The sequence below is a fragment of the Diabrotica virgifera genome, chromosome 4 (genome assembly GCF_917563875.1).
Source record: "Diabrotica virgifera virgifera chromosome 4, PGI_DIABVI_V3a".
NCBI classification, from domain to species: domain Eukaryota; kingdom Metazoa; phylum Arthropoda; class Insecta; order Coleoptera; family Chrysomelidae; genus Diabrotica; species Diabrotica virgifera.
The window spans coordinates 247,834,350-247,855,143 of NC_065446.1; the positions used below are offsets into that span (position 1 = coordinate 247,834,350).

The 20,794-nt window shown below is 33.1% G+C and overlaps 1 protein-coding gene across 1 annotated transcript in view; it reads left to right on the plus strand.

The window, feature by feature from the left end:
* LOC114334042 (anoctamin-8) overlaps nucleotides 1–20,794 on the plus strand; it is a 96,111-nt gene that overhangs the window by 785 nt on the left and 74,532 nt on the right. Inside the window, exon 2 of the mRNA XM_050649954.1 lies at nucleotides 4,279–4,522. Coding sequence (XP_050505911.1) covers nucleotides 4,279–4,522 — 244 coding nt within the window. The remainder of the gene's footprint in view (nucleotides 1–4,278; nucleotides 4,523–20,794) is intronic.

Consider the following 20,794-nt stretch of genomic DNA (forward strand, 5'->3'; position numbering starts at 1 on the left):
ATTTTTAATCTTTTATTAAAGACTGGGATATTTCTAGCCTGTGGGAAAATTACTCCCATCCCATACTTAAGTCTGGGGATAACTCTCAGATTAACAATTGAATGCTATCCTATGGGCCATTCCACGAACATACGCCTGTTTTGGATTACTTCGACAACGAATATTTTACTGTGCAACATAAGAAGTACGAAAGTAAATGGCGCTAATAATTATTCCAATAAACAACAATGTAATTTGCAATTTACTTTCGTTCTTCTTATTTTGCACAGTAAAATATTCGTTGTCGAAGTAATCCAAAACAGGTGTATGTTCGTGGAACAGGGTATAGAACAACATTGTAACCTCCAATAGTTTCATTTGTGAGTTTTCCATGGAACAACACTCTACAGGGTGTTTCAAAAAGGTATGTCATAAATTAAATCACGCATTCCAGGGACAAAAATAAATTGATTGAATCCAACTTACCTTAGTACAAAAGTGTACACAAAAAAGTTACAGCCCTTTGAAGTTACAAAATAAAAATCGATTTTTTTCAATATATCGAAAACTATTGCGAGATTTTTTATTGAAAATGGACATGCATGATTCTTATGGCAGGAACATCTTAAAACAAAATTATAGTGAAATTTGTCCACCCCATAAAAATTTTATGGGGGTTTTGTTCCCTCAAACCCCCCCAAACTTTTGTGCACGTTCCAATTAATTCATTATTGTGGTACCATTAGTTAAACACAACGTTTTTAAAACTTTTTTGCCTCTTAGTATTTTTTCAATAAGCCAATTTTTATCGAGTTGCGTCTTCTTTTTTAGGATGTTTACATGAAAATTCTATGGGGTTTTGTTCCTTTAAACCCCCCAAATGTTCGTGTACATTCCAATTAGACTATTATTGTGGTACCATTAGGTAAACACAGTGTTTTTAAAACTTTTTTGCCTCTTAGTCTTTTTTTGATGTCACATTTTATCGAGATATGGCTCTTCTTCAAAATATACCTAAAAATGTAAATTATAAATAAATTTTCAGATTATTAACAGGTATATCATAGATACTTAACCATACACAAATATGTGGTGGATTCGACAAATATTCAAAATATCTCGATAAACACTGGCTTATTGAAAAAGTACTAAGAGGCAAAAAAGTTTTAAAAAGATTGTTTAACTAATGGTATTAAATAATAATTTAATTGGAACTTACACAAAAGTTTGGGGGGGGGGGGTTTAAGGGAGCAAAACCCCCATAAAATTTTTATGGGGTGCACCAATTTCACTTTATTTTTTTTTAAGATGTTGCTGCCATAAGAATGTCATATGTCCATTTTCAATGAAAAATCTCTAAGAGATTTCGATATATATGAAAAAAAATCGCTTTTCATTTTGTAACTTCAAAGGGCTGTAACTTTTTTTTGTGTACACTTTTGTACTAAGGTAAGTTGGATTCAATCAATTTATTTTGTCCCTGGAATGCGTGATTTAATTTATGACATACCTTTTTACCCTGTACATGAGCAAAATAATGTACTTTTAACTGTGAGGATAATATGAGACTTTACTTTATGCATCCTTTAGTCTTTTCCCGACCCGAAAAAAGATTCCTTTTTTCAAAATGATCAATTATGATATGACATGTTTTGTTAAATGTGATGATAAAATCTGATTTGGCGTTTACAACTTTGTTCCAGCATAGTGTTCAATTATAGACCCATCAGTATACTTGGTTGTATTCCAAAAGTATTTGAGAGCCTTGTTTGTGACTATTTAGGTGCTATTAAAATGCTATTTTATGGACCAACAATTTGCATTTATTCTTCACTGGTCAACTGAGCTTAATCTTGACATTCACTGATTTTATTTTGGAATCTTTACAGGAAGGTACTGAAGTTCATGCTGTGTATACACAGTTTACAAAGGCGTTTGATCATGTAAACCATAAAGTTTGAATTATTAAGTTACATAGTGTGGCTATTCAAGGGCAACTTTTAAAGTGGTTGTCTTCTGATTTTAGAGAAAGAATGCAAATAGTGAGTCTTCAAAGCTTCCAATTGAATGAGATAGAGGTACACTTTCCGTCATAAAAAATTGGAACACTTTATTTTTCCAACGTAAACCTGTGTTCAGACTGGATACAATAGTTCCTGAATCACTTCGTTGTTGCCATAACAGATAATGGAATTGCACTAAATCTATATACAAAAAAATGACGTTTAAAAATGTAAATGTATAAAGGTTTTAGATAGGTGTTATTTTTATCACTACCAATTGACCATCATTGAAGAAACTTGGGAAATCTTGGACGAAGATGAAAATTTATAACTAAATTTATTTCTCAGTGCCCAGAAGATTACAAGAAGTGATTAATAATAATAGAGCTATGACAAAATATTAATATTTCAGCAGTTTCGAATTGTAATACGTATATATTTAAACTCCACACTTGTTCACTGTAAAAGTTGTTCGTTCATATTGTATTAATTTCAAATCATTTTTTTTTATTTTTCCCGTGTGTTTATTCTAGTATCTCACAACTCGATAGAGTTTTGTATTGACAAGAAACAAATCACGCTTTATTTAAACATAATAATTTAAAGTTATGTCTAGATTTATTAACTATGTATCATTATTTTTGAATTGAAATATTTTCATAAATTATAATAAAACACGAATCAATGTATGGGTACTTAATTGAGATGACTGGCAACGTTGCCCTAGAAATTAGAATCACACATTTGACAAGATCAAATTACACAACTTGAAAAACACGATTTTCGGTTAAAAGAGTTGTACCAGTTTTTTTTTATGCGAAGTGTACCATGTGATGTATCTCAAGGTTCGCACCTAGGTCCTCTTTAACACATATGTGAATGATATTGTCTTGTGTTTTGTCCATTCACACTCTCTCATGTTGACAGGTGATTTAAAACTTTCATGAATATCTATCGTGTATGTCATAGAAACACGATGTGACATAGCGGAAAGCAAGAGGATACTGAGAACATCAGAAATGAGAATTTTGAGGTCAATAACTGGGAAAACACTGAGAAACAGAATACCGAATGATAGGATAAGATATCTCTGTAACATACAAGACATAGTACAGTGGGGAAGACAGAGAAGACGAGAGTGGAATCAGCATATGAAGAGAATAGACAGGGAGAGAATAGCCCATATAGCCAGATATTCAAAGCCAACATGCAAGAGACCAATAGGAAGGCTCTTTAAAAGGTGGCGAGATAGCTGGCAATCAACATCACAGCTACGAATACAAGCTCAAACTCAGTCAAGAACAGGTCAAGAGGCCTAAAATAAGAAAAAGAAGAGAAGAAGATGAAAATCTATGATTACCACGACCTACAAGTGTATTTGAACTGTTTGAGCCACTGCACTGGTGTGAAATAAATAATGGTATGGAACTCAATGTTAAAAAGTGCCAGTTAATGGTCTTTAGTCTTAGCAGAAACCCCACCAACCAAATCTTGCTATAAAAGGTTGTCCTTTAGAGTCTGTAACCCAACATAGACTGGTACAACAGACTGTTGAGACTATTGAGAGGATTCAGCATAAATTCCTAAAATTTATGACGAAATCAATTACTCCAACATTGAAAGTTCTTTGAAAGAGTTGAGACTTCTGAGCTTCACCGATGAGGCATAAGGATGCTGAAATAGCTATATGGAGATGGTGGTCCAACTCTGAATCAAATATAAACAAAACCTGCCTTGATCTTTTTTATCTATCTCATTGAAAGTTCTCTTAACATCACAACTCTTCAGGTCAGACCTGTCAGACACATGCACAAGGATCTAACTATGCTGTACAATCTATTTCACTCCCATAGTTTCAGTCCACAACTGTTAAAAAAATTAACCTCCATGTCCCTAGGTAAACCAGGCTTATCAAACCTTTCCAAGTTACCCACCATCGAACAAACTATGGATATAATTCTTATCTATCTAGGTCTGCTAGGTTGGCAAATCAGTATGCAGATAGGTTGGATGGCTTTGAAAAGCAAAGTATTTTTAAAGTGCAATTAATATGTTGCGAGTGATTTTTTGGTGCTACTAGCTGTGTAATTTTGTTTATTCAATTTTAAATTGAGACCTCGTTTTTGTTTTGTTTTGTTTCTTTTTGTCTATGTTAGTTTTAATTTTATGACATGTAATTAATTAGAGTTTCGAATTTTAAAATTCTACATTTTAGTTTTATAATATTTTAATATTGTGTTTCAATTGGGCAATTGCTCGTTGACAAATAAATAATGATTTAAATTGTTTTTTTCAGCTTCTCAACTTATTAGAAGAAAAATACCGTATTCAGGCCATTTTTTGGCACCTAAACGATTGTGGTTGAAAAGGGTTTCTACGCCAAATTGTGATGTTGTTATTACCTTTCCGCCAGAAACTAAGGACTCCTTACTGCTGTGGTTATTGTCGAAATTAAGACAGTCTCCAGGATTAACAGTTCATGTGCGACATCACACTTCTACTAGATCTAGTGCTTTCTATGTTACCGCGCCATTTACAGTGTAAGTATTAATAATAAATACCTCTTCAATCAATAGAAAAGACTAGACCATAAAAAGTACTTCTTTTTCTTGTGACACATGCATATTGTGTTCATTATGGGATTTGCCATAGTTGATTGTAATGACATTTGATGTACATTTTTACCTAAAAACGTTTTCAAAAAGATTATTAAGAAAATTATGTTAAAAGAGTGTATAACTGCCAAGGTGTTGAGGAAGTTACAGGGCCGGATTTAAGGGGGGGCAAGCTGGGCAGCTGCCCGGGCCCCCACATTGCGGGGGCCCCCACAAAGCTCCAAATGTAAAAAATCAGCACATTATTCACATAGAATAATTTTTGTTAATCAATTAACTGTGATATTTCGTTACTTGGAAGGTTTCACTCCTGTTGTCACGGTCATAAAGCAGAAGATATATTTAATTCTCTAATGACATTCTTGCAAACACATGATATCGATTTGAAAAACTGCAGGTCAGAGTCCTATGACAAAGCGTCAGTTATGAGTGGAAAATGCAATGGTGTTCAGGCTAAAATTAGAGAACATAATATCTAGTTGTTATGGATTCCGTGTGCCGCCCACTCTCTAAATTTAGTTGCAAAAGCTGAAGCTGAGTGTTGTCCTGCTGCCATAGCATCCCTTGATTTCTTAGAAGAACTATACAAACTATATGTATTTTTCACTTCTACATATATAGGCCAATCAAGTTAGGTTTTTACTAGACATAACGGAAAAGACGAGGTTTGACAGTTGAAATGTGTAGTATGAGATATTACAAAAAGACTACCATCTTGGGATTCATCAATTTTTTAGTGGAACATTTTTTAAATAAACAATCAAAACGTCAAACTTAGTTTTTTACTCATAACTTAAAAACTTGTTTATTTAGAAATTTGACGTCCACAGGTAACTTTCTCAGAAAAAAAGATACATCGAATGAGATACGCTAAATAAAAATCGGTTAATAAACAAAAAAGTTATTGCAAAACGGATGACAAAATCACTGAAGTTAATAACAATTTTATTGTTTGTTAAAATACGTTTTAATAGTTAATAACAATTTTATTGTTTGTTAAAATACGTTTTAATATACCCAAAATTTAGGGTACTATGGTGTTTGAATGGCGTGCAAAAAATGGTCCAGATCTGTTAAATAGTTTTCGTAAAATTGAATTTGTTTATAAATTTTTTTGAAAAACGAGCTAATTTCTGAGGCTGGTCCAGTTAATATGGCTGAATGTATCTCAATAATCCGGGGCTCATTTCCTTCGTTAAGATGTATACTAACAGCTTATGAAAAACAAATTTAAAAAAAATTACATATACGTACACAAAATTATTTGTTAATAAATAGCAGTTTTTATGCTTATAAACAATTACAATAATTTCGTAGAAATTAGATCAAATTAAATGGCAATAAAAAATACGGAAAACTGGTTAAAATACACAACTTTCAAAAACAATTTTTAGGTCCTACGACCCTTGGGGTCTGAGATAGCCCCTTTTTTTGAAAAAAATCACTGTTACGTTAATTAACAACACTAAGAGCTGAAATTAACCAATCTTTTATAAGAAAAGTCAAAGTTTTTAACAAAGTTTTTAGTAAGAAAAAATGTTAAAAATTGTTTAAATAGGAGTGTTATAAACACAGAGTATTTTGCGTTCCGACTAAAGTAAAAAATAGCGGGCGTAGTCGACTGACTTAATAGTGGGCGCGGTTGGCGACCGGCATGCGGCAGCAACTATTAAAATTACGTTATCCCGACCACAAAAATCCACTTTAAGGTGAATGACAAATTTTCGTCATTCCTTATGTTTTCGAGGTCTCTGAATCCGAATATGGAGTTAATTTTTTTCTAGAGTTAGTGGAACATGTTCAAAAATCAAATTTTATGCAAAAATGAGAAAAATCAATTTTGATGATTTTTCAATTTTAACTCACTGTATTTTTGGTCGCTGTAAATATTTCCTTTTGAAAATTTTACTGTGTTATCTTTGAAGCATTTAAATAACAATGAGGTGTGCCCAAAATGACTCAACACGTTAAAAGAGAAGTTGTTAATTTTTAAACATTTTGTCGTCAGATTTCGTTAGTTTCATGTTTACGTAAAAAAGTTGAGTGACAAACTTTTTAGTTTATAATTTTAATTAACACAGAAATAAAATATAATTTATGAAGAAGTTTTCCAAAAAAATTTAATTTAAAATATGCAATAGGAAAAATGTTACGTGACTTTATAGACGAGCGGCACACCCCAAAAAAAGCTTATTTCTCGAGATACTGATACTAATTTTGGTCATACTTTATATTTTTGATGGTGCTCAAAACTAAAATTAGGGTTGTTTTGAATTTTACGTGGGGGAACATTATCAAAATCGCAACTTTACCCTAAAAATAAAAAAAAATCACGTTCTTTTGAGTTTAATTTTCTACTGTCAAACCTCGTCTTTTCAATTATGTCGAAAAACGGCTTATTTTTTACTAACTTGATTGGTCTAATAGATACAACTTGTTAATCGAATGTTTAAAATATGCGTAAAAGCGAGTGCAACGCCGACCGTGGCAGAAATATTATTGTTCCTAAAAGTAAAAATACTACTAGATGTTCATCTAGAAGTGATGCAGCAAAAGCACTAGTTAAAGGCTATAATCACATTAAAAGAGCAATATCCAAAATTTCAGAAGACGATGAGCAACAATTTAATACTAGTAACGATGCAAATGGTTTGTATAATCGAATGTGTTTACTGAAAACAGGAATATTTAGGTACAATATTTTGAAATCTCAGAGAGGACAAACAGCACAAGTCGTATTATCCAAGATCCAAATATGTATTGACCTTAATTCAGGAGTGGCAGCACGATCACTTCATCAATTTATATTCTTTTAATGAATATTCGACTGACTTCACTGAATTATGGAACATCTCCAGATACTGAAATGACAATATCAGAGAAATTTAGGATTCAAAATTTTACTATTATCGAAGTTCAGTTCTTCTTTAAGGGGGGGGTATGGTTTGAAATATTTAATTTTTTTTATTATTTCAAATAAAAGTGTATACTTTCAAGAATACCCTCTGAAGATTTCAGATTGATCGGAGTAAAATTACCCGAGATACAGGGTGTTGAATATCCCTACCTTCGACCAGCTTTGCCGCGGCTTCGCGCCAGCACGCTTGAGCGTAGTGAGAAACGTTAAACAACTGTTCGCCTTCTCTTTTGTAGATTATTCCGCAATTCAAAAAACATATTCCAATGTTCACCACTTTACGATATGGCAGAAAAATAAGAAGATGAAGATGCAGTCGTCAAAACTTTAAACGCATTTTTCTCAAAAACGCTCTTTCAAATGCGGTGGACATTGTAACTGAAAAACTACTTGACCGATCTACCTGAAATGTTGCATAAATTTTCTTTAGACATTTCGTGAGGTAACAACGTCGAGATATTTTTCGTTTTGTGCTTATTTTTTGTTCAACAATATTAAATCTGTTGGTTTTCACAAAATTTTTATCAAAAATTTCATATTTTTGACTTCTGAGTGATACCAAAAATTCAAAAATCATTAAAAATAAAAAAACTCGACGTTGTTACCTCGTGAAACTCATAAGCTAATTAAATCTTTTTGAATTTTTTGTTTCGTATGATCCAGTGATGAGTTCTGATGTCCACCGCAAAATCCATTTTTTTTGAGCTGCCTGACAAAATTTGTCACCAATGGCGTATTTTTCAATATTTTGGATTGAATTTTTTCTTAAATATTCTTTTAATTGTACTTAATATGTTTATTTAATTTAAAAATAAAATAATTCTACCATAGCTTCGAAAAAAATTCACAAAAATGTGCTTGATATGTTGATTTCAAACCATACCCCCCCCCCTTAAGTCAGAGGCTTTCTGCATATGAATCCATTCATTCCAATTTTGGCTTTTTACATCATTTGGAAAATTTAACTCCCAATGAAGTTGAAACTCACTCACTGAAGCTTACCGACATTTATAGCAATGATTTAAATGAAAACCTAGGTGTCGAACTGGTACAATTTGTAGAATGTTTCAATTCATTTAAAGAGGAAATCGACTCATCAAATATAAGTAAAGAACTTCAAATGTACCGACTGCTAAAGAAAAAATGTGAAAGATGCGTTTCCAAACGTTGAAATGACACTTCGTTTATATTTAGTTCTGATGCTAACTAATTGCATTGGAGAGAGATCATTCTCAAAACTTAAGTTCATTAAAAGTCGACTTCGGTCTATGATGGGCCAGGAGCATTTAAATCATCTCTCTATAATGAGCATTGAACACGATCTCTAAAAATAACTAGACATACCCGACATAATCAAGGAATTTTTAATTAAAAAATCTCGAAAAGTACCAGGACTTTAACCATACATGTTACTATGTTTATTTTTAATATTTTACTGTCACAAGATACATTTCTTGTGTTTATTAATATATAAAAATATATTTATAAAAGTAGATCAACATTTTTTTAATTTCTAAAAGAGAAAGGCCCTGTAGTTGGCTGTATACCATAGTTGTAACAACAATGGTAATGGTAGAAGGTAGGGCCCCACACTAATTCTGTCCAGGGGCCCCTACTGCCTTAAATCCGGCTCTGTCTCTCGTCCTCAGTTGGGATAAATACACCATGCGCCCTCGTATGATACCAGAAAAAACGTATAGTCATTTTGTTTTGTTTCTAGACGAATACCTGGTATATTACTAAAAATACTTAAAAATATGCTACTAAAGTCAGATCATAAATCCCTCATGTTATGCAAATTGAGTAGATATTATCTAATTATCTCATTTCAAAATTATTATCCTCAACTACCAAAAGGCTAAAAAGTTATACGGGCATTTTGTTTTTGTCCCTACACCAGTGGCGTAGCGTGAGTGTCGGCCGCCCGGGGCGGAAGACAATTTTGCCGCCCTCTTATTGGGTATTTTAATTTATTGTGTACTATACATTACATACATTGATTATAAAGAACTTTACAGTCATCATTATTTTGCATTATACAGGTTGGATTTTAAATTAAAAAGTTTATCTAAGTTTTACAATCACGTTTATTAATACAAAAATTCTTTTACTTTAACCAATAAGATACATTGATATAACTAAGGTACCTATCACTTAAGATTAGGTACACCTTGACGATCGACAAAATTAAAAAATAAAATCAAATTTTGATTAGAACTAGAACGATACTATAATGTTATATTTTTGTTTTTATTGAAAAGTAATATGAGTATTTGTTAGAAAAAAAAGCAAAACTTTCGTCTTCACTTAAAAATTTATACGTCTACTTTTTTTAAGAGCAAAGTCTTTTATTGCACCGTCAATGTCTATCGCATCACACACCTCTTGCTCAATAGACAAAATAGCCAAATTAGTTAGTCTTAGAGTACTCATTGTCGATCTTAAATAATTTTTAATCAATTTCAATTTTGAAAAACTCCTCTCACAGCTGGCATTGCTTACTGTGAAAAATATTCGGAATGTTATTAAAATATTGGGCAGAGTATCTTCCAGCTTAGATTTAACAATAAATTTAAATAATTCAAGTGCGTCTGCATTAATCAATTTCGTTGCCTGTAGCAGCAACGAAAGTCTGCAGTCGAAGTTTTTATAGCTTGAAACCCTGCTCGTCAATTTTGTCAGATGCGTAGTCTACATTTCTACATTCAGTGTTGTCTGGATCTAATAATAGGTCTGGATCCCGCGTTTGAAAAAAAAGTTGATTAATAGCAAGCTGAAAATTTCTTAATAGCTTAAGGGTGTCTAGTTGGACAAACTTTGATATATGGGAACACTGAAACAGGGAAAGTTTTAATTGTGGAACAGGTTAAAAATATGGAACGGTCAGACCACGAAAACGTCACATGTATTTTGTCCGACAGAACTTCCAATGTTGATTTATTACCCTTTCATTAAACTCTCATATAAAAATCAGACTGCTATTTATCACCTGTCATAATTCCTGTCATTTGACATGTTCTACGTGTTCCACTCATTAAAATGCCCATTTGGTGATAAATAGCGGTCTGATTTTTGCATTAGACTTTAATGAAAGGGTAACAAATCAATTGGAAGTTATGTCGGATAAAATACATGTGACGTTTTCGTGGTATGACCGTTCCAAATTTTTAACCAGTTCCACAATTAAAACTTCCCCTGTTCCGGTGTTCCCATATATCAAAGTTTGTCCGACTAGACGCCCTTAAACTATTAACAAATTTTCAGCTTGCAATTAATCAACTTTTTTTTATACGCGGGATCCAGGTCTATAATAGGTATAGCCGACGTTAGATAAACAAACTTATCCGTTAAATTCTGTAGCTGTTGAATTTCTACAATAACTCTATCTAACGAAGAAAACAGCTTTCGTCTCAACTCATTTTCACAAGACAAGTTAGCACCTCTAGTTCCGTCATCAAAAATATGCTTTCTTGTTATGCGCCTCCGAGGTTTTATAGAAATTCCAAGTTCTTCACACATATTTTTGCATAACCAACAGCACCATCTGCCCATTCCTCTCTTTTATCTGTCAATATCATCTGCAAAGCATTTTACTGAGTGCACAATCTTATGTCAAGTCCCCTTGTTTGTAAATATTTTTGTGCATCATTCACTTCATGTTGCACCGGCTGCCACAGGCCCAAAAAACAAAGAAAGGAAAATGACTGCATCGAAACTAGTAAAGCACCTACATCTGTCCTAGTGTTTAAGCTTTCACCTGCCTCTGTGTTTTTAAAAGTCCAAAGTGACGAGAATGTCTTTGTAATGATGTCACATTTACGGCATCGCCTCTTGCACCACACCGCGTGTCTTCAATCCTTTTTTTGCCTGCAGCTGCTATCAGAATTTCCCAACGATGTGTCGATGAGGAAAAAAAGAATAGCAACGTTCTAAAGTGCCGAAAAACGTTGTGCTGATTATTAGTCATAAACGGGGAATTCCCACAAGTCAGTATAGACCTTATTGCCAGTCGCTACAAAATATCATTCAAAGAAAAGGAATTCACCGAATTCGTCACAAAATAAGTAAAGAAAAATTCCGTGCTCCTTTCAATCGGTCCGAATTTGTAGTTGCGATAAAAATATAAAGTAGTTCAAATATTTACAAAATATTTTTATTATTTATTGTTAAATTTTGCCGCCCCCTAAAAAGTGCCGCCCGGGGCGTGCCGCCCCTGCTGCCCCCACTACGCTACGCCACTGCCCTACACAAAAGCATGGCCTACTACTAAACATTTCCATAACTACCCTTCTACAAGAAAACACTCAAGTTTAAGTGCGTGAGGTCGTAAACCCCTTATATCACGCAAAATGAATGAGATATGAGTTACAATTTCACGCATGTAAATAAAATATAGCGCAATAAAGTAAATTACAAAATACATATTATGTATATTTGCATTTATATATTTATTAACTTGTCATACTTATTAAATTAACTATTGTATTTTATGGAAATAAACCAGAATTTTATTTAAATTAAAACTTTATTAAACATTGTCTTATAAAAGTTTATCTGCCAACTCTGTTATATGGATGTGAAAGCTGTCTCATGGTATTGAAGATGATGTATTTCAGGCAATTTTCTATACTTTTTTCAGTGGTAATTGTTTCATTGGTTTCACATCTATGTTAAAGTTGATTAAGAGCTCGTTCAGCCCACGCTTGTCGTTAATAATTTAGTTGGAAGTTTGTTTTTTCATCATTTGACATGGATTTTCGATCATATGTCAGACTATTAGGGTCAATATAAGGAAAACAAAGTATATGTACAACTGACACGCATCCAGAAAATCTAGGTATCGAAACATATAACGTAAAGAGCAATAAGTGCCTGTAGCTAACAATGGGCGAAACTAATAAAGAACTAATTAGTATTAATAATTTTAACATAATGTAACATTTTTGCTAATAGATTTATTGATGACTTGAACACTTAATTTATTTAGTTTTTTATTTTAATTGGTTGACACTTATTTTTGCTTTATTTATACAACACTATTTACACTAAAATATAATTTATATAATTATGAGACATCATGCCGCAGGACCGGGGATCACGGGCGCCCATACATAAAATTATTAGGGGGGCAGACGTGAAGATGTTGCACATTATATTTTGTACACTTTGGATAACCATATATAGTTTAAAGCACCCGAAAAGCTAGGGGGGGCCACGGCCCCTCCTGCCTATGGGTATGGGCGCCCATGCCGGTGATACAACTATTCTAGTATATACAGGGTGAGGCAGATAAAGGGCCAATTAGAAATATCTCTAGAACTCTAGACACCCTGTATATTTTTACATTTTTAGATTCTCCTCGATCTTTTCATTCTTAAGATATGAGGTTTTGTAATATTATACAGGGTAGTTTAAAAGATACATATTACATAGGTATACATGCAACGGTTGAAAATAGTGTCGCGCCCGCTTGATTAGCAATTAAAAAACAAAGGGGTTTTCGATATTGTATTGCAAAAAACTTTTCCGGATTACATCAGTCGATGTTTAAAGAATATCTACCTACCTTGGGAACATTGAAATTTTCAGTTTTTCACATAGTTTATGAGGGTTAAAAATGGCCGATTTCGCAATTTTTAAATTTTGAATCGCTTATATGTCAAAAACTATCAACTTTAGAGAAAAGTCACTAAAGACCTTTTCTGTTTGGAATGATCCAAAAAACCTAAAAAAAACTTTGTTCGATGCAAAAAAATAATTTTAGGAAAAAAAAACATTTAAAGAATTTTTGACTCACTTTTGGACCTGGCAACATGCAAATTTGTTAAAGGGTGTCCTTTTTGAGTAAGATTGTGCAAAAAATCCGAATCAGAATATTTTTCCTAGTGGATGCGCAGTGGCTTTTTGGACTATGTAGCAACATTCTCACTCTCTAGAATTGTGCTGATTTGACACCAAAAACTCTATTTATATTCAAAAGATTTTTAATATAGTCTACTATGTATTGTTAAAATTTATTAATATAGCAAAATGTTTAATTTTAGTATATAGGGTTGGTAGAAACTCAGAATGAGTATTTTCTGAGTTTTCTTAAATGGAACATCCCGTATTTTAGTATTGTAATGAAATTATATTTTATGGTACTTTTTTATTTCTTACGCATTTCCTATATCTAGCTGCTTTAATTTGTGAGTTATTCGTGATTATTTAAGCTAAGCATTGATTGCAACAAAAAGTAGATGAAATTTTATTAGGTTGGCCGTGAAAATATTCAATCAAAAATAATTTTTCTAAAATAAATACATATTAATCTGGACTGATCCATAATTTATTAATAGTGCTTGAAATAACAAAATACCTACGTAGTTAAATTGATGGTGCGTTCAATATTAATAAAAACATACAATATTCTACCTAGTTGGCTATGACTTTGACAACAAACTTGTTTAAACGACGTTATACTGTTTTTATAGTCCCAGTAGCTATGTTACCGTTATTAATATGAATTTTTCTAATGGGCAACTGATTAGTATGGTTTTTGTTGTAGATTATAACAAAAATTGCTATTAGCAATAAGAATTTATCATCAGCGATTCCCTGATAGACGACAACCAAGAAGAGAAACTTTTCAAATGTTTACTAGAACGGTTTCGATGGACTAGACACTTAAATTACGAGAACGTTCGTACTAGTATGTAGATTCTCAGTGACGCTAAAGATTACATTTAATTCATTTTAATCATTTACAATAGTTTTTAAAACCGTTCTAGTAAATTTTTAAAAGTTTGTCATCAATCAGCGAATTCCTAATGATAAATTCTTATTGCTATTAGTAGCACATTTTTGTTATACATACCCTCATAGCACAAAGATCATATTAATCAGTTCCTCATTAGAGAAATTCATATTAGTAATGGTAACAAAGCAACTGGAACTATAAAAATATGTAGTACAATGTTTAAGCAAAGCAAATGATTAAGCAAATTTAGTGTCAAAGTCATAGCTAACCTGATAGAATATTGTATGTTTTTATTTATATTGAACGCACCAACGAACTTACCTACTTAAGTATTTTGTTATTTTAACCAATATTAATAAATTAAGGATCGTTAAAGATCAATATGTATTTATTTTAGAAAAATTTCACGTAATTTTTGTTGGAATTCATGTTTGGCTTAAATATTCACGAATAACTCACAAATTAAAGTAGCTAGGTATGGTATAGGGAATGCTTAATAAATAAAAAAAGTACCATAAAATATATCATTTCATTACAATACTAAAATACAGGGTGTTACATATAAGAAAACTCAGATAATACTCCTTCCGAGTTTCGACCAACACTGTATACTAAAATTAAATATTTCGCTATATTAATAATTCTTAACAATAGTAGACAATATTAAAAATCGTTTGAACATAACTAGAATTTTTGATGTCACATCAGTACATTTCTACAGGGTGTGTATCTTGTTACTAAATTAATAAAAAAACGTAATTGTCTTCTAAACTACCCTGTATAATATTACAAAACCTCATATTTTAAGAAAGCAGATATCGAGGAGACACCAAAAATGTAAAAATATACAGGGTGTCCCATTAAAAAAACGAAGTTATAAGCAACTTCCGGTATAACCGTAAGTAGAAAATAGATGAAAATATTTTTATTAAGTAGGTCGCTCTTCAAAAACCCCCAATTCCAATTTTCATGATTCAGTTAAGTTCTCGAGATATTTATAATTGACCTTTTATCTGCCTTAACCTGTATATAAAGAACAGGAAAACGTAATGTGGCTAGGTTCAGGGGTTCACGCGGGACAGCTAGGTTAAAAAATAAACAGGTTAAGAGGCGGAGACCATGTAGAAATAGTGATAGTCCTTGGGCCCACATATAAAATTATTATTTATGACCACACCGTCGAAACTTTTTGTACTTGTTATTTGGGTAGAGTCAGACAAATTTGGAGCGTGGCGCATTATGGTAGTGGGGCGTTTGTCTGTCAAGCTGTCACGAAGTTGTCAATTTTATGCAAGAAAAAAATTTATAACCACATTAGTCATTTTATTTTAATCAATGTCATAAACAGTGAAAACAATTTTGTCGGACAAAAATCTTGGGTCATATGACTCGTCGGACACGCTAAATATGTAAAATTTATGAAAATAATAAATTTATTACCACATGGCTAATTTTAACAGAATCTACCATAAAACCTTTTTACAATAATGTGGGGACTTTGTCGAACAATTTTCACGGGGCTTATGCGCAGTCGGATGCGCCGAAGATGTCAGTTTCCTGGAATTTTTTCTATTTATAACCATTTTTCCGAGAAAAATAAGAGGGTATAAGTAATTATATTCTAAATAAAAAATTCTAAGTGCCCGACAAAAATATTGGGGCAAATCGACAGTCGGACAAAAAAATTATTTTTTATTATTGAACTATACTTTTAAACTATTCTGGGTTCGTGCATCTCTTATCTTCACAACCATTTTTCCGACAAAAGTAGTAGGTTACAAGTAATAATATTCTTAAACAAAAAATGTAATTGTCTGACAAAAATGTTGGGGTATAGAACAGAAAACATAATTCTTTTAGGTTATCGACGTCCTTAAGAAGAGGCATTGTCAAAAAAATTTTTTAAACAGTTTTTCTCGGTTACTTTTGAATCTATTTAGCTCAGAATCTTCAGAAAATTGGTACACACATTAAGTACCTACAACATTTAAAAGGGCGTGACGTAGAGTTGTACACAAAATTTTCCAAACAGTTTTCCGACAAGAGGGAAAATTTTGATCTGAAAATTTGTATACGTACTCCTTGAACAATGATAAACATAGTTCTGCAGTTTTTTTCTTGAATTTTCAAAAAAAAATTCCGACAAGAGCGAAAATTTTTTGAAAATTTTGTACCCATTATTTTTGTCCGACAAGTGATCCAATATGCATAACACATGTAAAAAAACAGTACAAAATAAAAATGACATCTGTGATAATAAATAAAAAATTCCAGGAAATTGACATCCTCGGTGCATCCGACTACGCATATGCCCCGTGAACATTGTCCGACAAGCTTACCACATTATTGTAAAAAGGTTTTATGGTAGATTCTGTTAAAATTAGCCATGTGGAAATAAATTTATTATTTTCATAAACTTGACATATTTAGCGTGTCCGACGCGTCATATGACCCAATATTTTTGTCCGACAAAATGGTTTTCACTGTTTATATGATAAAAACCATTGATTAAAATAAAAGGACCAATGTGGAATGTGGTTATACATTTTTTTCTTGCATAAACTTGACAACTTCGTGGCAGCTTGACAGACAAACGCCCCACTACCATAATGAGCCAAGCTCCAAATTTGTCCGACTCCACCCAAATAACAAGTACAAAAAGTTTCGACGGTGTGGTCATAAATAATAATTTTATATGTGGGCCCAGGACTATGAACTAATTTAAAAAAAATTAATTTAGTTCTCAATTTATATTTTCGACGATATTGATATAAAACGCTCTAAAACACTCTTCCAATAAACATCGATTGCTTCTCACGCTATACTCGAACTCTATAGCTTCTTAATTTCCTATTCTGTTATCTCCGAAATAAATCAAAAAAATTTTTTTTATAGGTAACTCTTTCATTGTATGCTTTGGTTTAAGATTAATGATAAATCCTATTTATAGTTAAGCATTAAAAATAGAGGTGAACTAATTTCATTTGAATCAATACGCCAGAGTTCACGAAGTTGGTAATTTCGCGGTTAATTGTGTAAGTTTTGGAATTTTAACCTTTCTGGGATGATGGATAAACTGGCTGTCTGTATAATTTTTTGTAGCCTTTTGCTTGAATATGCCGGACGTAACTTCAAGTCCCTTGGTATATCTGTATATTTATCTTCGTAAACAGTTTATGGAATTTTGACAATGTGCCAGATTTTCGTATAGAACTTCCAATCTCCTAAAATTTTGAATGACGCTTGGCACATACTGGCAGTGCCGCGCCAGCACGTGTTAGCGCCTGTGTGCAAAACATTTAATGGCGCCCAAAAATACGCATTTTTTAAATCGTCTTGTTAAATTAAATAATGTGAAAATGAACAATTACTTATTGTAACTAAACAAAAATAACTAAAAATTCTCATATTATATGCAACACGAAAATAAACTAAGTTAAAATAAATAAATAAAAATAAATCTTTTTCGTAACAACATAAATAAATAAAGATACAGGTAAACTTGAAAATATATACCTATATATTTCAGAAAAATTCACTTTTTGCGCCTTCCAGCATTTACTGGAATCATACTGAAAACCTCAGAGTTGAAGGTGAACCGAATACGTAAACATCATGCGTGGAGCGAGACAAGGCTGTATTTTGTACACTCTAATTTACAATATCTACTCTGAAAGAATATTTATCGAAGCTTTGAACGAAACTGAAAAAGGAATTCTACTAAACGGGCACCTGTTAAATAACATCAGGTATGGAGATGACACCATAATATTTGCGGACAACCTAGAAGACCTACAATGAAGACAAATCTTATGATCATTAGCAAGAAAAAGATATCAAAAGTGACGCACACAACTACCCCGGCACCATAATAAATGAAGAATGGACTAACAACTAAGAAATAAGAGCGGGCATCGGAAAAGCTAGATCCACCTTCAACTGGATGGGGGCCTTCTTCAAGAGTCACAACTTCTCTCTTGGTATAAAAGTAAGAATGCTGCGATGCTACGTCTTCTCTGTCCTTTTGTGTTGAATCGTGGACCTTGAACGAAGACATGTGCAGAAAATTGGAAGCTTTGAGATGTGGCTATACCGTAGGATTTTTAAAATCCCGTGGACTGACCGGGTCACAAATGAGAAGATCCTCAGAAAAATGAAGAAGAACCGAGAGGTACTGACCACCATCAAATCTCGAAGTTAGAATACTTTGTACACATTATGCGAAATGAATCCAGATATGCCCCACTCTGCAAGGAAAAATATTTTTGGAAAGCGAGGTCCAGCAAGAAAAAAACATCCTGGTTAAAATACCTCACAATCTGGTTCAACACAACAAAAGATAAAGATTGCCATGATGATTGCCAACATTCGTCACGGATAGGCACATAAGGAAGAAGAAACAGTTAATTCCATTAAAAATATATATTTTAAAATTTTACAAACATCATTATTTAATTCTTTTAACAAAGGCTGAAGCTGTATAATTCAGATAATTCTTTAAACAAATCGTCTCCCTCTATAATATATAGATGATCATTAAATCTCAGTTTTTTCCAAATTTCTACACAAAAGTTTTAATTGTAAGTTTTCTGTACTGTCGCATTACTGTCGTTCAAATTATATAAAAATTTGAAAGAATTAACATGATTTTCCAATATGAAAATCTTTCATTTACTGACATTAATGCTTGATCGAGGACACAATGAAAGAAATTAACTTTGTATGACATTTTAGGATTCAAAATCGGTTCGTTTTTATGTTCCTAATCGAACTGTCAGCTTTTTTCATGGGAATTTGTCTCAATGAATTTAATTCAAAAATATTTTTTTGGGCACCCTCTATAAATAATTGTGTTAATGTTTTTATTAGTGAATCGAGAATTGAATAACCTTGGGAATGAGCTATCACACGACCAATATTCTCATTTAGAAAAATCATCGATTGCGTCATCACGCCCAGATGGATGACGTCACTAGATATATTCCAAAAAATTATAATTTAAAAATAAAAATCAACCTGATTCGGGATTTATCTCCAGAGTCGCCCATTCTCGAGTAAATTAATTTATTCCAACTCAAAACGTCCTCACTGTATAACCTCAGAGGTTTATATCTTAAAACCATCATTTTTTGGAGCTAGAGGCTCATTGAGTCTTTTGTTCTACACATCTAGGACTACCAGAACCCAAAGTTTCAGAGCATTTGACAGAGAGCCATTTCCATAAGGTTTCTGCGGGGTCCTTTTGTTAATAGTCTAAGAGCTGGGAGCGGATTTTGTGCGTGATAAGTAATATGGAAAAACTATACGGGGATATGTTGAATTAGTTGTATACATGACTTTCACCAACGGCCGGAAACCAGAGTTGGGGCCGAGGGTAGTTATAAGGGGTCAAAGTCGCGGATTTTATTATTTTTTTTTGTGACGCTCATGATCGAGATAGTGCACCAAAATTTGGGAATAAGTAGGTCATGACGTACCTAAGTAAAATCTCAAGGGGCTCAACGCTGCGTGGCCAACAAAGGGGTGGGGTAGGGGTGAATATAAAAAATATAACGGGATTTTTGCGACGTTCGTGATTGAGATAGTGCACCAAAATTTGGGTATAAGTAGACCATGACATAAATAATTAAAATCCCCAGAGCCGGAAACCAGAGTGGGGAAGGAAGGTAGTTATAGGGGGTCAAAATTCCGTTTTTTATTATTTTTTTTTGTGACGCTCATGATCGAGATAGCGCACCAAAATTTGGGAATAAGTAGATCATGACGTAACTAAGTAAAATCTCCAGGAGTGGAATGCTGCGTGGTCGACAAAGGGTGGGGCAGGGGTGAATATAAAAAAATGTAAGGGGTTTTTTGCGACGTTCGTGATTGAGATAGTGCACCAAAATTTGGAAATAAATAGACCATGACATAACTAAGTAATATCCCCAGAGGCGGAAACCAGAGTGGCGGACGAGGGTAGTTATAAGGGGTAAAAGTCGCGGTTTTTATTAATTTTTTTTGTGGCGCTCATGATGGAGATAGCGCACCAAAATTTGGGAGTAAGTAGGTTATGACGTAACTAAGTAAAATATTCAGGGGCGGAACGCTGCTTGGGGTACAAAGGGGTGGTAGGCAGGAGCGAGTATAAAAATATATGGGGGTTTTTTTGCCGTTCGTGATCGAGATAGTGCACCAAAATTTGAGAATAAGTAGATCATGACATTACTAAGTAAAATCTCCAGGGGCGGAACGCTGCGTGGGAAAAAAATGTTGTGCCGGGTCACAAAAAAAATAATACACACTGCGACTTTGACCCCTTAAAACTACCCTCATCCCCAACTCTGGTTTCCTGCTCTGGGGATTTTACTTAGCTAAGTCATGGTCTACTTATTCCCAAATTTTGATGCACTATCTCAATCTATCATGTCGCAAAAAACCCCTTATATTTTTTATATTCACACCTACCCCCACCCCTTTATCGGCCAAGCAGCGTTCCACCCCTGGAGATTGTACTTAGTTACCTTATGACCTACCTATTCCCAAATTTTGGTGCACTATC